The sequence below is a fragment of the Microcaecilia unicolor genome, chromosome 1, assembly GCF_901765095.1.
Source record: "Microcaecilia unicolor chromosome 1, aMicUni1.1, whole genome shotgun sequence".
NCBI classification, from domain to species: domain Eukaryota; kingdom Metazoa; phylum Chordata; class Amphibia; order Gymnophiona; family Siphonopidae; genus Microcaecilia; species Microcaecilia unicolor.
The window spans coordinates 600,483,794-600,500,839 of NC_044031.1; the positions used below are offsets into that span (position 1 = coordinate 600,483,794).

Sequence of the window (17,046 nt, forward strand, 5' to 3'; positions counted from 1 at the left end):
AAAGTAATGGAAGTTACCTATGTACCTAACTCTAAAATTAGGAAGCTAGATCTTTGGCTTTTAAAAATTGCTACCAATGAAAGGCAAATATATCAACTTAGGGACCAATGAATTAAAAGTTGTTGGTTTTTTTTTTTCCATTTTCTTCACTGGGAAAATTGTTTGGCATAAGGCATCCCTAATGTCATTACCTTTAGCAGGTCAAGTTCTGTACTTTCCTGGGGCCATGATCAGATCTGGGACAGTAATTTACAGGGATATTTACTAATGTTAAATAGTAAAATCATGCATTATTTATTCCTACTGCACATTTGTTTGGGCAAAATGAGTGAAACAATAATGAGATGCAAAGCATGCAGATGTCTGCACAGCACCTCATTATTATGCAAATCGAGCAACACAGCTGGCATTTAACTTTGCAAGCTGTGTTATTTATGGGAAAATTGTCAGTTTTGAGCTGGTATTATCTTTTCTCCCTGGGAGCATCAAACTGCTACCCCTCCCCCCCTTGCTAGGGATCAAGCTACCAAATAAGGGGAGAGGGGTTATGGAGTGATATGGGGAGATTGGGGATGGGAGGGTACAGAGTTGTACTTTATGCTGGAGTGTGTATTTTATAATGGGGATTGGAATGTGGGGTGTTATACAGTGAGTTAAGGGGGGTTGGGGAGCTTGCGATTTGTGTCAGAAAAAAGTGCAATAATATGAGTATGAGAGTCTAACAACACCTACTACAAAGTTATATTGTAAACCCCTGAAAGGCCTTACTGCTATCACAAACTGCTATTCCAGTAGGAATATCTTTCAGTATATATATATTTGTTGCATTTGTACCCCACATTTTCCCACCTATTTGCAGGCGACTTACATAGTACTGTGAGGTGTTAGCCACCTCCGGTGATGAAACAAATACAGAGTGATGTTGTTACAGTCACATTAGACAATCAAGAGAAGAAGAGTAATATATTGTTCATTGCATGTTTTGGTTTCGTTGTGTTGCTGAGTTCAGGCACTTAAGTTGGATCAGTAGGGTATGCCTTTTCGAACAGATCGGTCTTTAGTGATTTCCGGAAGTTGAGGTGATCCTGCATTGTCTTTATGGCTTTCGGTAATGCATTCCATAGTTGCATGCTTATATAGGAGAAGCTGGATCCGTAAATTGATCTGTACTTGAGTCCCTTACAGCTAGGGTGGTGAAGATTTAGGTATGTTTGTGATGTTCTAATTGTGTTTCTGGTTGGTAGGTCTATGAGATTAGCCATATAACTCAGGGCTTCACCATAGATAATCTTGTGGACTAGGGTGCCGATTTTGAAAAGTAATACATTCTTTGATTAGGAGCCAGTTCAGTTTTTCTCGTAGGTGTTTGGCGCTGTCAAATCACGATTTTCCAAATATAGGCCTGGCTGCTGTGTTTTGAGCAGTCTGTAGTTTCTTTATGAGTAGTTCTTTACATCCCGCATAAAGTCCTTTGCAATAGTCAGCATGGCTTAATATCATTGATTGTATCAGGTTGCCCTCGGGAAGAATGGTTTCACACGTTTAAGTTTCCACATTGAGTAGAACAATTTCTTGATTGTAGAGTTAACTTGGGTCTCGAGTATAAGGTTTCAGTTGATTGTTACACCAAGGATTTTCAGAGCGATCTGCTGCTGCCTGTAGCGCTTTCACAGGGAGGTGAGAGGCGCTGTCAGGTCAGTGCAGGGGGCCCAGCATGAAGGGGGGAGGGAACGGCGGCGATGAGGGTAGCTGGACATGGGGGGAGGGCAGGGGGGAGAGGCCATGGTTGCTGGACTTGGGGTGAGAGCAGGGCACAGAGGAGGGTTGCTGGAAGGGGGGAGGCCAAGGGAAAGAGGAGGGTCGCTGGATATGGGGGGGGGGAGGATCGGTGGACGGGGTGAGGCCAGGGGAGAGAGGAGGGTTGCAATACTCACCTATTTTTACGGGCTTAACGACTAGTATATATATAAACCCCAAATGAAATGAAAAATTAAATGCTACAGGAAATCAAACGTTGGCTGCATACCATTATTAAGCAATACAGCTGCTGAAGGAATCTGAGCAAGAGATGAAATGTGGATAATTCATTCATCTTCTCTACTTCAAATTCTGCATGTGTGACTGATTTGAAGGATTCTGCTAGCATGTAATATCTCTGAGGAATCTTTAGCAGTATAGCTTGTTCTAGTTTTCCCGTAGTATATTGGTGCTCTAGGACCCAGTATGATATTTATAGCACTATCTTTCCATAGGTGGGTTAGGGCTATCATGGTTTGATAAGTTTCTTATATGGGTTTGAGTGTCTTTTTGCAGGGTTTTGTCTTATTTTGCTATTTGAAAGTAGGCTCTGAGGCAAGGACTACCCCCCCCCACAAATGCACATGACTAGTGGTCTCCACATCTTGTATAGTCACCACACAAACAAAATAATTGTTGGTCATTTTAGCTCTGTAATGTTTTATTAGGTTCGTTTACTGTGCTATCCTATCCTATCATTATCATAGAAATTCTTTCTACCCTTTTTATTGTTTGGTATTATTATACACTGCTTTGCTGATTCCTTTAAAAGATGGTATATTTAGTGCTAATAAACCATAAATCATAAAACCTTTGGCTCAGAGTTGTTCTTGTCCATCAACCTATTTCTCTGCAGAGGTCAGCATTCTTCATACAGTCCAGGTATATGATTTGATTGAGATGGCCCCTTCCTTTGGTTCAGCATGTAGCCTGGAAACTGTTCAGATGTGGCTTCTTCTTCTGCCTCTGATCCCTGGGTTTCTCAAAAGCTATTTTGTGTACTTCAATGATTTTCTCAAAAGTTATTTTGTGTACTTCAATGAGTTGCTGACATTCCCCATGGTCATTGAGTTCTAACTCATGACATTATAGGCCGCTTACTGATTTTTGGGACCCTTAAGGAGTTAATATTGCATCTATAAGACTAGCACTGAATGGACTAGAGGATCTAGTAATGAAATGGGTTCTCTCCTTGGTGAATTCCAAAAGATGGATCAATTATTGATAGGAGATCTTTATTGCCCCAGGGGGACAGGACTATAGTACTAGACACGCGTGTAGTCAGAGCAGAGTCCAATTCTACCTCAAGGTTCAATTCTTTCTCCCTGTTATTTAATTTTTATCTCAGTCTTGTAGCTCTGGTTCAAAGTTTTGCTATAGATTTTTATTTTTATGTGCATGATATTCTTTTAATGTTACTTGTTAACCTTAATTTTCCTGACTTTCAGGATCTTCAACTTTGTGTGCAGGTGATGGCATCCAAGCTTTCTGTAGCTGGTTCTCAATAGTGAGAAAACGGTATTACGTTGGGTCACTGCTTGTGCTGTTCGTCCGTCTATAGTTCTTTTTTTTTTTTTTTTTTGGTTCACCAATTTGCCTAGTTGAATCTTTTCACTAATTGAGTATTCTGTTGGATTCCAGCCTTTCATTTCGTGGACAGGTCTCTAAAGTTGTGAAGTCATGTTTGTTTGCTTTGCACCACTTGCACTCTTTAAAGGGTCATTTGGAGCACTCTGCTTTGTACAGCGTTCTTCATGCTTTTTTGTTTTTACGCCATGACCACTGTAATTCCATATATGCTGGACTTACTAAATACCGGTTGCTTCGCTTACAGTTTGTTCAGAATACTGCAGGCAAGTTTCTTTGTAATGCTGTATGGCGGGATCATGATTCTCCCCTCCTTCATAATTTGCATTGTCTTTCTGTTCATTATCATGTTCAGTTCAAAATCCTTTGTTTAAATCATAAAGCTTTGAACATAGGTGATCCACTTTAATTAGCTAATTTGGTTACTCATTGTATCCCATCACAGGCTCTGAGGTCTTTCGTTTAATGACACTGACTCTGGCACATGCCCATTATGAATCTACATGACATTCTGTTTTGTTTTTTGTTGTTTTTTTTTGTGGGCCCTATGATATGGAATCAATTACCTTTGTATTCACTCTAAATTATTTTTTTTTTAATTCAAAATGGCTTTGAAGACCTATTTTTTTCGAGGCAACTTCCAGGAGTCTGTCTTTCAGTTCTGAATGTTGAGGTCCTGTCTGGTGTGTATTTGTAACCCCCCCCTTTTTTTTGGACTCCTTGCCCTTTCTCCCTTGTTAGAGGTGTGAGAGTCTGTCTATTTCCTATATATTGCTTATTTCTCTTTTCCCATCTAATATCTTTTTGTACTACCAATTGTATTTGATATCCTGAAATGGCGACACCATAACAGGTCTCTGTAAGCCACATTGAGCCTGCAAATAGGTGGGATAATGTAGGATATAAATGCAATAAATAAATATTTTGATTGTAATTCTTTTTTTGTCCTTTATTGAACTAATCTTTACACTGCTATGACCCTACTCCTTTAGTAAAGGTGATATAGTAAGTTTCTAACAAACATTTTCCCAGTGCCCTGGCAGAAGTGACTGGCCTGACCAGCACCTAAAATAGGGAAAGGGGAAGGGATTCCATATACTGCCTTTCTGTGGTTACAATCAACGTGATTTACATACTACATATAGGTACTTATTTTGTACCTGGGGAAATGGAGTTTTTAAGGGGGTCTTTTACTGAAGGTTAGCTCGAGTTATCTGCAGCAGGTTCAATTTTATTCCTATGGGCCCTGGTGCAGATAACTTGAGCTAATCTTTAGTAAAAGACCCTATAAGTGACTTGCCCAGAGTCACAAGGAGCTGCAATGGGAATTGAACCTGGTTTCCCTGGTTCTTAGGCTACTGCACTAACCATTAGGCTACTCCTAATATAATAGAAGAATAAACTGAGGTGACATAAATTGCTATGTACATAGGAGCCAACTTTTCAAAATGATTGGAGGAGCTAAATCCAATGGAACCTACCCCTCCCTGGACACAGTCAAGGAGTATGCTCAGTCTTGGGGGTGTTCAAGCACCCACAGAGCTTGCTCCTATGGCTATGTACAGTTATACAAAAAAAATCCGTTTTTGAATGTGGTAAAGAAAAGGAGAAGTTCTGGAACAGCAGCCCCATTGTAATGTAAGGGAGCAGATCTCACAAACCAGTGGCGTAGTCAAGGGTGGGCCCGGGTGGGCCCAGGCCAACCCACTTTGGGCTCAGGCCCACCCAGTAGCAGCAACTCTATGATGTGGCTGGCAGGGATTCCCAAGCTCCACCAGCTGAAAACTCAACAAAACTGTCCCTCCTGCATACCTTGTAAATAGCAGATCTTTGCCTGCAGCGAGCAGCGACTGATATATGCTGTGGGGCCAACATGAGCAGTGTGTATTAGATGCTGCTCGCTGCCGGTGAAAATCTGCTGTTTAAAAGATATGTGGGGGGGGGGGATTTTTGAGAGAGCATATGGTATACAGGCGAGAGAGGGAGAGACCAAATCACTTGTGTGACAAGGTGGAGTTCTTCTGCCCACCCATCTTGGGCTCAGGCCCACCCAAAATTGGGTGTCTGGCTACGCCCCTGTCACAAACACTGTAGGTATTGTTTTTAGAAACAAAGGAGGTAAGGATACTCTGTGCCTCCTAACTCCAAGAAACTTGAAAGACTGTACTGATATCCAGAACGAATTTCCATTACTGACCATAGTTTATCCAACACCTGACATTTTATTTCTACACATTCCAAAATTAGAGAAAACAGAATGAGAAGGAAAAGACACCTTTTCTCCAAGTGTACAGGCAGAGCAGATGGTGCCTTTGGTCCCAACATGACTGCCAGGGGTGGACGCAATCTCAGTGGGTGGAGCTTCAGTGCTGATGGTCACCTGGCACTAAATATAAAACAAACAATCCATGATTTCCCATTCTGAATTATGATTAAATTATTAGTTCAGGGAAACAAGCTTCTGACCATGCACAGAATACTGGACAAGCTTTTCTTTAAAAAAAAAATTCTCTTTTTTTCTTTTTGTGCATTGATTCATTCCTTTTCAGCCATGAATTTGATTGTATTACTTCCCAAATGCAAGATTGCACAAAAATACATGTTTTGTGCCAGTTTCATATTGCTTATATTTCTGTGAAAGCATTAGTCACCGGGGGGGGGGGGGGGGGGGGGGGGCTACTTCTTCAATCATAAAAGTTACCATATTGACGATCTTGGAACAAACATGTTACAGACTATCATATAATCAATAATCAATGCACAACAGTTCTGCTTTATCTTATTTATTATGGAGGAAATTCTATAAATGATGGTCAAAAATTGGAAAAAAAAATCTGTGCTAAGTGAAATTCTATAAATGGGGTACACCTCTTTTATAGAATTGCTCTTGGCACTGATTCCCGCGTCTAACTTTAGGTACCAAACTTACACCTGCTGAAACCTGGTGTAAATGCTGGCACCCAGGTTAGGCGCTCTTACCTGGTATTCTATAACTATGGGATGAATTCTATATATGGCGCTGAACAATTTGCCGCAGAAAAAAGCACTATTCTATAAGCTGTGCTTAAAGATAAGTGCAGATCATAGAATAGCACTAATGCCCTGGAATTATGCCTAACTTTAGGTGTGGTCATTTGCACCAACTGAAACATGGTGCAAATGTATGCACATAAATTGGGCGTATATACCTGTTATTCTATAACAACGTGTGTAAATGCTAGGAATGCCCCCATTCTGCCCATGACCCTCTCATTTCTGCGCCCCTTTTTTTTACTCATCGTAAAATTTAGAGCATAAATTCCAATTAAATCTAATTAGTGCCAACAATTGCTTGTTATAAAGCCAATTATTGGTGCTAAGTAGCTCGTTATTCAATTAGATTGCTAAATTTGTGCATGCAATTTTTGGTGATTTTTATAGAATTAGGGGGTATGTGTGTAAATTTTCAGAATGCCCCTGACATGCCCATGCACCTCCCGTGGTCACACCTCCATTTGAGATATGTGCTATGGGAGTTGCTTTATAGAACAGCATGCTGCCAGACGCATGCACAAATTTTAATGAGTGCCAATTAACATCAGTAATTGCTGGCAACCAATTATTGACGCTTAAGAGGTTGTTAGCCAATTAATTTGTGCACACATGTCACCAGCATGCCCAAATTTTGGCGCAGAAATTTGGGTGCCATATATAGAATCTGTGGGTATATTCCTTATTTATAGGGGGGATACATAATCACAAGAGATCTTTGTATCTGTCAGACAAGCCATAATGCTCCAGAAAGAAATAAAGGGGCCCTTTTGGAAAACTGCATTAAAAAATGAGCTTAGACTGTCCTAATGTGCTAACCCCCTAAATCTACGTGCCGGGATTTATGCCGTGTTTTCGTTGGTGTTAGGTGCTAAGCTAAGCATATTCTATATATCGCGCTTAGATCTGTCTCTTGGGTATCATTCTTAAAAATATTGGAGACTGTTTTAGATGCTGAACTCTTCTTTTAAGCAATATATATATTTTATCAAAAAATGCTTTTTCAAATGACATATGGTTTGTGCAGTAAAATATCTATTTATCCTTAAGGCATTAAGAGCATGCCAGTCATTGGGGGCAGGAACTAAGGCCACTTACTCCTGCCCCTTGCAGCTTCCCTGAAAAAATGGCTACCATGACCTCTCATGGCAGCTCATAGTACTAAGAAGTACCACAAGCTGCTATGATAGGTCATGGAAGTCATTTTTTCATGGAAGCTGCAAGGAGCAGGAGTGAATGGCTTTCGCTTCTGCCCTCAGTGGCTCCCACGGACCACCAGGGACATCAGGTAGGCCTGGGAGGAGGCTACCTAGACAGCAGGGGAGGTTTGGGGGCAGGAGGGGGCATTCCAACGGGGTTGGAGGGCTTTGATCGTGGAGGTAGGTTGGGGGAAAGGGAGGGAAGGAAGGGGGACTTTGTCAGAGGGCCAGGAGGGGCATGAGGGGATCTTCATGCACAAAACGTTATGCAGGTCTGGCCAATATATAGTTGGGACCCACAAAAATGTTTTATGTGGGGCCCCAGTTAAATATCGGCTGGGCACCACATAACCCAGCATCAGGAAAATTAGCTCTGAATAGTTAGTGCTGAGGCCGCACATGGTCCAGCACTGAATATCTGGGGCTAATCTAGCCGGCAACAGCATGTTTAAAAATTCTGACCGTCACTGGCTGAATATCGATTGAGTTGATTCTTTCTATGCTAATAAGCAATCTTGACTATTGTAACTCATTGCTTAAAGGAATTTGTACATTTGCACCTTGATGTCTTCAAATAATCCAAAACAAGGCAATTAAAATTAATCTCAAATGCTATAAAATGGGATCATGGCACTTCCCTTCTAAAGAAAGAACATTGGTTCCTGTATCCCCTGGGATTACATATGTAATCCCCTATTAAATTTGGGATTACCAGAAGAGTAAATCCCTGTAGAGAGTCACTGTGGGGAGTGACCAGGAGGTTCATGGGCAGGAGGAAGCCCACCCCAAGGGGAGCAGTTTTGAAATAAAATGCAGAGAGATAATGCTAGCAGACTGAAGAGTGACAAGAGGAGAGGAGACTAGGAGGAGATAAAGTTAAATGTTTACCCTTTAGAGCAGCTTTTTGTCTGTCTGTTTGATTTGGGTTTTTTCCTTTTGGTTTTCTGTTTTTTTGCTGCAGGTCTTTAGTTGCCTGCAAGCCCCTGCCAAGTGACCCGAAGAAGGAGAAGGGGAGACCACACTGAATGAAAGAAGTGAATCTATTGGCTATGGACAAGGAAAATTACTGCTAAGATAAACAGTAACTGTGAAGGAGAGCTCTGGGTGGGCAGTGGAGAGACCCAGCCCAGAAGAGTGGGATTGGAGCCATAGAGTGCCCATCCCATAGTCAGAGTGAACCAACACAAAGGTCACCCTGGGTGGAGGTCAGGCCATGACGGTCTGGACCTGAGATACAGAAAGGAGCCAAGACTAAGCCTTTGGAAGTTGGGGACAGAAGCCTGTAAAAAGTGTAAATAATCCTGTTTCGGAGTACCTTTTATGCAGTTGAAATGTTCCTGTGGGTCAAAGTTGAAGAATAAACCGAGTTTTAAACTGTTGCCTGTGAAGTGGTCATTTGGATTAAAAGGTGTACAACTGTCTTCCCACAAGCAGCTTAACTGATTTATTTAAATTTAATATACTTCCTTTACTGAACATATCACAGGGTAGTTTACATAATAAAAATTTTAAAAGGAAAATAGGAAAGGAACACTACAGTAATATAGGAAACCAACCATTCATACAACACAAGCTAAGAGAGAGAGAAAAAAAATAAACAGAATAGAATGGGTCAGTGGATTCAAAACACTAAGCCACCAAAAGCCATCTGATCTTCAAATGGCTTCTCAAATAAAAAAGTTTTGAGAGCTTCCCGAAATCTTGTGTAAGAGAGTTTAGTTGAACTTGGGTAGGGAAGACATTCCAAAGAGAGGGTGCAACAGAATAAAATGCACTGATTCGAGTCAAATCTAATCTAGCACTGTGAGGTGATGATATATGGAGGCAATGGTCATAAAGGGAGCTTGGAAGCCTGGGTGGTGCATAGGGGATAGCAAGAGTAGCAAGGTAAGAAGAGGAACCAAGATGAAGAGCCTTGAAGGTAAAGGTAAGGACCTTAAATTGAGTACAATATGTGATAGGTAATCAATAGTAAAGAATGAAAAGTGGTGTTATACAGTCAGAGCAATTGGCTTGCACTAAAGTCTGTAAAGCTATATTTTGTATTGTTTGAAGATGATGGAGTGTTGAAGCAGGGAGCCCCAAATAGATAACATTACAATACTCTAGATGAGAGATTATGAGGGCATAGAAAAATGTCATCTGAGAGGCTTTAGTAAGGAAAGGTTGTACCACACAAAAGTAGCAAAGACATTTTTGCCAAAGAAGCAATCTGCTCTTTGAAAGAGAGCTGTTGATCACTAATAGCCTACAAATATCTAAAAAAGGAAACTGTCTTAATAATCTGCCCATTAATCGAGAGACACCAAAGTGGAGCCTGGGAATTACTGGAAATCCAAGTAGCTTCTATTTTTGCTGTGCTAAGCACCAGGCAATTGTCATGAAGCCAAGAGAAGATATGTGAAAGAGCAGCATTTAGTTTAGTAAAATCTGGTTGGGCAAATGCAATTTTCTGTATCCATCTCATTTTCAAGGTAATATTATTCCTGTAGAGTTACTGTTAAATTGCATAAATAAAAAAAGAAGTTAAATGTAATAACGAGTCAGGGGCATAAGGAGACCTCTGAAATAAGAAGAATGAAGAGATTATCACTGACTGTGGGAAAGAAGGCAAGGGTTCAAAGGTGCAACTTGACTACTGAGACACAGAGTGCTTGGTATCGCCCACAGTGAAAGTATGCAGCTGCTTGTGAATCCAGTGACCAAAACTACAAGGAGTTCAATTGGAATTAGATTCAAGGGTTCATGGGGTTAACAAAGGAGAGCTTGCTGCTTTCATTTGTGATCTGCCTCTAAAAGAAAAACTTGGTGTAAATGCCCATGCCTATCTTACTGTAGTTGCGGAGTAGGTGTATTCTATAACACTGCGTGTAAATTTTAGGAATGCCCACGACACCCCCATGCTCCACCCATGGCCATACCCCCTTTTGAGATCCATGTGGTAGAATTTGCGTGCATCACTTTATAGAATACCAGTGGGCTCCTGGTTTTGCTGGTGGGGGTCCCCGACCCCTGCCAGCTGAAGCCTTCATCCAGTGCCAGTCTCGGTGCCGCGGCGTTGCCTGCCCTGCTCGCTTTTCCCCTCGTGTCCAGCACTCTCCTTTTAGTGAAACTGAGCATGCTCAATTTCACTAAAAGTAGCGTGCAGAACGCGAGGGGAAGAGCGAGCAGGGCAGGTAACGCAGTGATGCAGAGACCGGCGTTGGATGAAGGTTTCAGCTGGCGGGGGTTAGGAAGCCCCGCCAGCCACGGTATTTGCGGCGGTAAGGCAGCAAGGCACCGTGGGGGGGGGGGGGGAGGGGGCGGCAAACTAAAATGTGCCTCTCCACCTTGGGCTCTGGCCCCCTCCCACCGTGAGGTCTGGCTATGCCCCTGTAGAATACACTTCTATAAAGTGCTGTGCATAAATTCTACCACACGGATCTCAAAAGGGGGTGTGGCCATAGGAGGAGGATTCCTAAAATTTATGCACAGTGTCATAGAGTATGCTTAGCAAGTAGTGCACATAAATTCTTAATTCCTGCCAATTAGTGCTGTTAATTATTTGTTAGGGTCCAATTATCAGCGATGATTGGCTCATTAATCAATTAAGTAGCGCATGTAATTTGGCCACAGTCAGAACTGCACATGTAACTTTAGTTGCCATATATAGAATATGCTGGCATATGCACAAAATTGAGGCAATATGAACAGAGCAACATAAAATAAAGAAATATAGAGGTTCAAAACACAAGGCTGAAGATATACAGATTCAAAATTGACAATTAAAAAATGTATAGCTGGCTGTCGTGCCTACTGCTCTTTTTCAAGACCACACTGATAGTCTGATTAAGGTGAGGACCATTAACAAGCTGGTGTGTGGCTATTTTTTAAACTTCACTGGGTAGCAACACGGCCCCCCCCCCTCCGGCGTAACACGGCACCCCCCCCCCGACCAAGTCCCCAGCTGTCTACCAGCTCCGTCCACCCGGCGCCTCGCGCGACTCTGCACTGCTGTGGAAAAAAGAAAATCGTCCTATTTCCTAGAGGGCGGGACAGAGTGAGGGAAGGGCCGACGAGGCGATTTTCTTCTCTTACAGCAGCGCAGACGCGAGGCGCCGCACCACACAGCTGCCGGGTGGATGGAGCTGGTAGGGACTCGCCAGCAGAGCACACCCCCCCCCACCCGTTCACACCCAGGGTGGACCGCCCCCACCGCCCCACCCTTGGTACGCCACTGCTGGGTAGTAAACAAAGTTTAATGGTAGGCATCATATATTTTTAGTATGAGGATAATTCTATGACAGGGCGTCTGGGATATGAAGGTAAGCAAGTGCCTATTTCAAGCCTAGTCTATAAAGAAAATACGGCACCTACTTTTTTTTATAGACTACTAATACAAGTGGCATATTATGTGCCTGCATTTAAGGTGCGATCACTTACAACAGCCCCATGGCTGGTGTAAAAGCTCATATATAGAGGTTAGCAAGAAAGAGCACTCAGCTCAAACTCCACCCATGCACAAGTCTACTGGCATAGAATCAAAATCTGGTGTATACCTTTGATATTCTACAAGAGGTTATAGTAGTAGTAGTAGTATTTATGCACTTACATGCATAAATGACTAGAATACTGCCATTTATCTATGTTCCTGATGCCTAAAACCAGGTGGCTCCTTATAGAATTACCCCCTATAAGCCTCTTGGCACCTTCTGGATGAACAGGTTTATTGAAGTATAAGCTTCACTAGATACAGTATGGGTGAAACAAACAAACAAAAAAAGAATAAGTAAAAGACTTTCTTACAGGCCCACGAGAGATGTCACAGCAGGTTTCCAGCTCGGCATGACGGGAATCACAGTAAACAACAATCCGCTGAAGATCAAACTGGGAAAACAAAGATGAGAGCAAGTTAGTAGACATGTCTATCAAGAATTTCGTTTCTATCAATGAATCATGAGGCCCAGTCAGTCAAAAATGATACAGGCTGACTAGTCACTAAAAATCTTAAAAAAAGAAACCCTGCAGTTTGTTCATAGCAAACATTGTCCCCCTAAGACAAGGCTACTTAAATGGAGGACTGCAGTCTGTAGTCTGCACCTTGGAGCCCTCCTGTGTGGAATGCCGAGGTGCCTTTCTTTTTTCTACTCTGATGCCTGGGCAGGGGTGGACTGACCCTCAATCCCCTCCTCTGGCTCCAGGTTTGGGGCTCCCTACTTTAAATCATTTCTCTGCTCAGATCTCTGGCAACAGCAGTGATTTACACAGGCTGTCTGGCCCAGCCCAGAGCCTGCTTTCTGATGTGCCCCGTCCTTGCGGAAGCGGGAAGTTAGGTCAGAAGGAGGAAAGATGCAGCAGAGAGCATGATCCAGGCTGGGGCAGATGGCCTATGGGAAATGCTGCCACTTCTAGAGACCTAGACAGAAAATAATTTAAGGGGGGGGGGGGGGTGGCGGAGGGGATTGGATACAGGAGGAGCACTGGACCTAGGGCCAGAGGATGGGGTTGAAGGAGAGATGCAATGAGATATTGGACCCAGAGGAGGAAGGGAGGGGAGGGAGAGAGCTAAACTGGACAATGGAAGGGAGGGAAGGAAGCCAGAAGGGGGATACTGGGCTCGGGGGGCAGAGGGAAAGGACAGAGATATACTGAGCAATGGGAGGGAGGGATGGAATGAAAGAAGCAAGGTGGAAAAAGATTTTGGACCAGAGGAGGAGGGGAGGGAAAGAAGATTGTGACACAAACGAATGGAAAAACACAATGCTCAGACAATAAAGATAGAAAAAGAGCATTTTATTTGGTATTTATTGATTGATACATGTCCACGGTAGTTTGCAGACACCAGGTTTCAGACAGCTAAAGTTTCCAGACTTCCACTCAAAACATTTGAGTAGCCATGCCCTAGGAGATCATTTATGCCTGTTGTCCGGGGACCATTCCAGGTATTTTTGAGTGAATCAGCTTAAACTGGATAGTCTTTGCATGATTGTCTGGATACTTCAAAGTAATGCTGCTAAGGACTATTCAGAAAAGGAAGTTTGGAGGTAGGTTTCTGTGGGGTGGTAGTTTCCAAAGGGCCACGGCAATGTAGCGATCCTCCGAGGCTGTCTGCTTTCTGTCCTGGAGTACTCTGTCTGATCCGATCCGCCTCCTCTGACTCTACTTCCTGTTTGGTGCAATGAATCAGAGAGCGTACTCCAGGGCAGGAAGCAGGCAGCCTAGGAGGATCGCTACACTGCCACGGATGTATGGAAACTACTTTTTGCAGGTACACAGGAAGTGAGGTAGGGATTGACAGATTGAACCTGCTGGAGGGAGGGGAGGAAGAGAGGGAACAATTCTGGACCCCAGAGGTGTAAGGGAGGAAGAAAGAGTGCCTTCCGAGATGAGGGCTGGAGGGGATCCTCAAACTATGCACAAGTCACAGGATTTTACACCATTTTTAGGTGTAAAACTGCCCTTGACCTATGCATGGAATTGACCTATAGTTGAGTACATATGGTAATTCATTTAAGTAGCCATTTAGCCCTTTTGATACTGGGTCAGTTTTTCAGTTTAACAAAAAATATTTGAACTAGTGATAAGGCTAAACATCTGTTGCCTAGGTTTATGGTTAAAATACCATTAGCAGGTCAATTTTCAAAGGAAGTTAGACATCTAGTTTAACTTTTTTTTGTTGTTGTTGTTTAGGGCCTGAATATACATATGTAAACACTGCAGCTAGTGTTTACATTAATAGGCTGACTGCCACAACTGAATATTACCTTTTAGTTTTTTATTGACTTCAAGCAGCATCCTAGCTTTTATAGATGTTCAGTGAAGTAGTTAAAATGTTTGCAATTGATGCAGAATACAGCTTTGTTTTTTAATATAATTCTCTATTGGAGTTGTCTTAAAACTGTAAACCACTTTGAATCCTTTGGGAATGATAGTGGTATAGAAAACCAGTGGTGATCCTAGCCTGCATGACACCCGGGGCGGATCGCCGATGCGCCCCCCTCCCGGGTGCAGCGCGGCCCCCCCCTGGTGAAATGACACCCCCCCGGTGCATGCCGCTGGGGGGGGGGGGTGCCACGGCGCGCACCTGTCAGCTGAGTTCGCTAACTTCGCTGCAGCTCCCTCTGCCCCGACCGGAACAGGAAGTAACCTGTTCCGGGGCAGAGGGAGCTGCAGCGAAGTTAGCGAACTCAGCTGACAGGTGCGCGCCGCGGCACCCCCCAGCGGCGTGCACCCGGGGTGGACCACCCCCACCACCCCCCCCCTTGGTACGCCACTGTAGAAAACTCTGATAGTATAATATAGTATAGTATAGTTATATGCCAATACTTACATCAATAGGTATGCTGTCATAGAGACGCTTGCCAATGACTGTCTTGCCCTGGATGTCAATGTTTTCTCGTTCTTCGATAGGTAAGGTCTGCACCAGTTTGCAGTCAATGTAGAGGGAGACGGTGTTGGCCTGGATGCTGAGGGCGATCTTGTGCCAGTTCCGGTCAAACAGTTCCCCAACTTGTGCATTTCTAAAGACTGCTTTCACAGCATCCTTGGTCACTCCAATAGCACTGTATTCAACTGCTTTGTTCTCTCCATCCAGTCTGATTGAGACCTAAGAAATAACCCAGGCATGAATTAATATGTATAAATAGGCCCCCCTACTGATTAAACATTTATATTTGTTAACAGTGCTTTCAGGGATCAGTTTTCGACTAGCTCACATACTAGCTTTTGTGGTTGAGGCATGATTTCCAAGGCATAGGAAGTGGGTACTTTCTCCTGGACAACTGGTGTAGAACATCCCCCTAATTCTATAAAAAATCACCAAAAACTGCACACACAAAAGTGAGCATACGCCCAATTAAATTGAATAATGAGCCAATTAGTGCCAATAATTGGCTTTTTAACAAACAAATATTGGTGATAATTGAAATCTATTAACGTGTACACGCATAAATTTAGGCACATGATCCACGCCTAAAGTTTGCACATGTTCTGAAAAAGGGGGCACAGAAATGGGAGGGTCATGGGTGTTTCAGGGCAGAGTATAGGCGTAGATTCCAGCTACATGCCCTATTATAGAAGAAGGGGTTTCACTCATAAATTTAGGTGGGGTCATTAGCACCGCATTTTCATTGGTGCAAATGGACACAACTAGATTTACATGTGACCCTTCTGCTTAAGAACTATTCTATAAACCACATCTTAGGTGCGGCTTACAGAATAGAGCTTAAGTGTTTTTTTTTCCGCATGGTTTATAGAACCCACCCTCATATGTACTAAAATCACCCATGTAAGTGTATACTTTGTACTCATTCTTTTCTATGGGTAGCTGAGAGGTGTAAAAGAGTGCACACATTTGTGAAAATGGCATGTATATATCCTATTTCCTTCCCCCAATCTACACACGCCTCTAGGAATGTCTCCTCACAGACCAAATAAGAGGAGCAATTCTCAGTGACTCATTTTATCTAGCTAAATTGCTATTTAGTTAGTAAAATGTTTGAAGACTGTCCTCCCCATTATCTTCTCCCAGTTGAAATGATATTGACCCTTTAAGAGCATAGTAGGGGAAAAATATCAATATGCTACATACAATCATGAAGATGGGAAGCAGGTCCTGTGAGAGCGAGGGGACACAGTATGATGACCTCATCCCCAGAAGTGGCGAGAGAAAATCGGCAATAGGAGAGCTGCCTTTTGGCTAAATAGTAGAGCTGTTGGCCCTAGACCAGAAGATTGCTGATGCCATCCCCAGCAGCGATGTTTCCTCAAAACAGCAAGTGGTAGGTTGACAAAAAGGAAGCAAAAAGTAATAACTCTAGTCCCATCTGTAAATCATTATCTTAAAAGATCACTTTTCTTCCCTATGTTCTCTGATTGTAAAGTCAAAGGCATGGAAAATTACTGAAGGAAGAACAAAACATATAAAGCTCGGCCTAAAATTCAACTGCTGGACTCTCTCCACTAGGAATTATTAGGAAAAGAATTGAGCATAAAATAGAGAACGTTATAATGCCTCTGTACTACTTTATGGTGAGACTGCATCTTGAGAATTGTGTGCAATTCTGGTCATCGTATCTAAAGAAAAATGATGTTGTTGAACTGGGAAAGGTACACAGAAGGGTGACCAAAACAATTAAGGAGATGGAAAACTTTTCATTTGCAGAAAGGCTAAAGAGGTTAGAGGTCTTCAGCTTAGAGAAAAGATGGCCGAGGGGAGACATGATAGAGGTTTATAAAATCCTGAATGGAGTGGAACAGGTAAATGTGAATCACTTACTCTATCATGAAGTGAAAGATTAGGGGACATTCTATAAAGTTACATAGAGGGGCATTTTCGAAAGAAACATCTAAGTCAGAATTTGGTCATTTTACAAAGACGTCCAAATTCTGAGGCGGGAAGAAGGTCATTTTCGAAAAAGATGGACGTCTATCTTTTGTGTTCGAAAATACCATG

General features: G+C 42.7%; 1 protein-coding gene across 1 annotated transcript in view; it reads right to left on the reverse strand.

Moving 5' to 3' along the window:
* Positions 1–17,046, reverse strand: part of COL22A1 (collagen type XXII alpha 1 chain) — a 743,309-nt gene that overhangs the window by 471,826 nt on the left and 254,437 nt on the right. The window contains exons 7-9 of the mRNA XM_030219538.1: positions 14,923–15,198; positions 12,399–12,479; positions 5,660–5,770 (exon numbers count right to left, since the gene is read on the reverse strand). Of these exons, the coding sequence (XP_030075398.1) occupies positions 5,660–5,770; positions 12,399–12,479; positions 14,923–15,198 (468 nt within the window). The remainder of the gene's footprint in view (positions 1–5,659; positions 5,771–12,398; positions 12,480–14,922; positions 15,199–17,046) is intronic.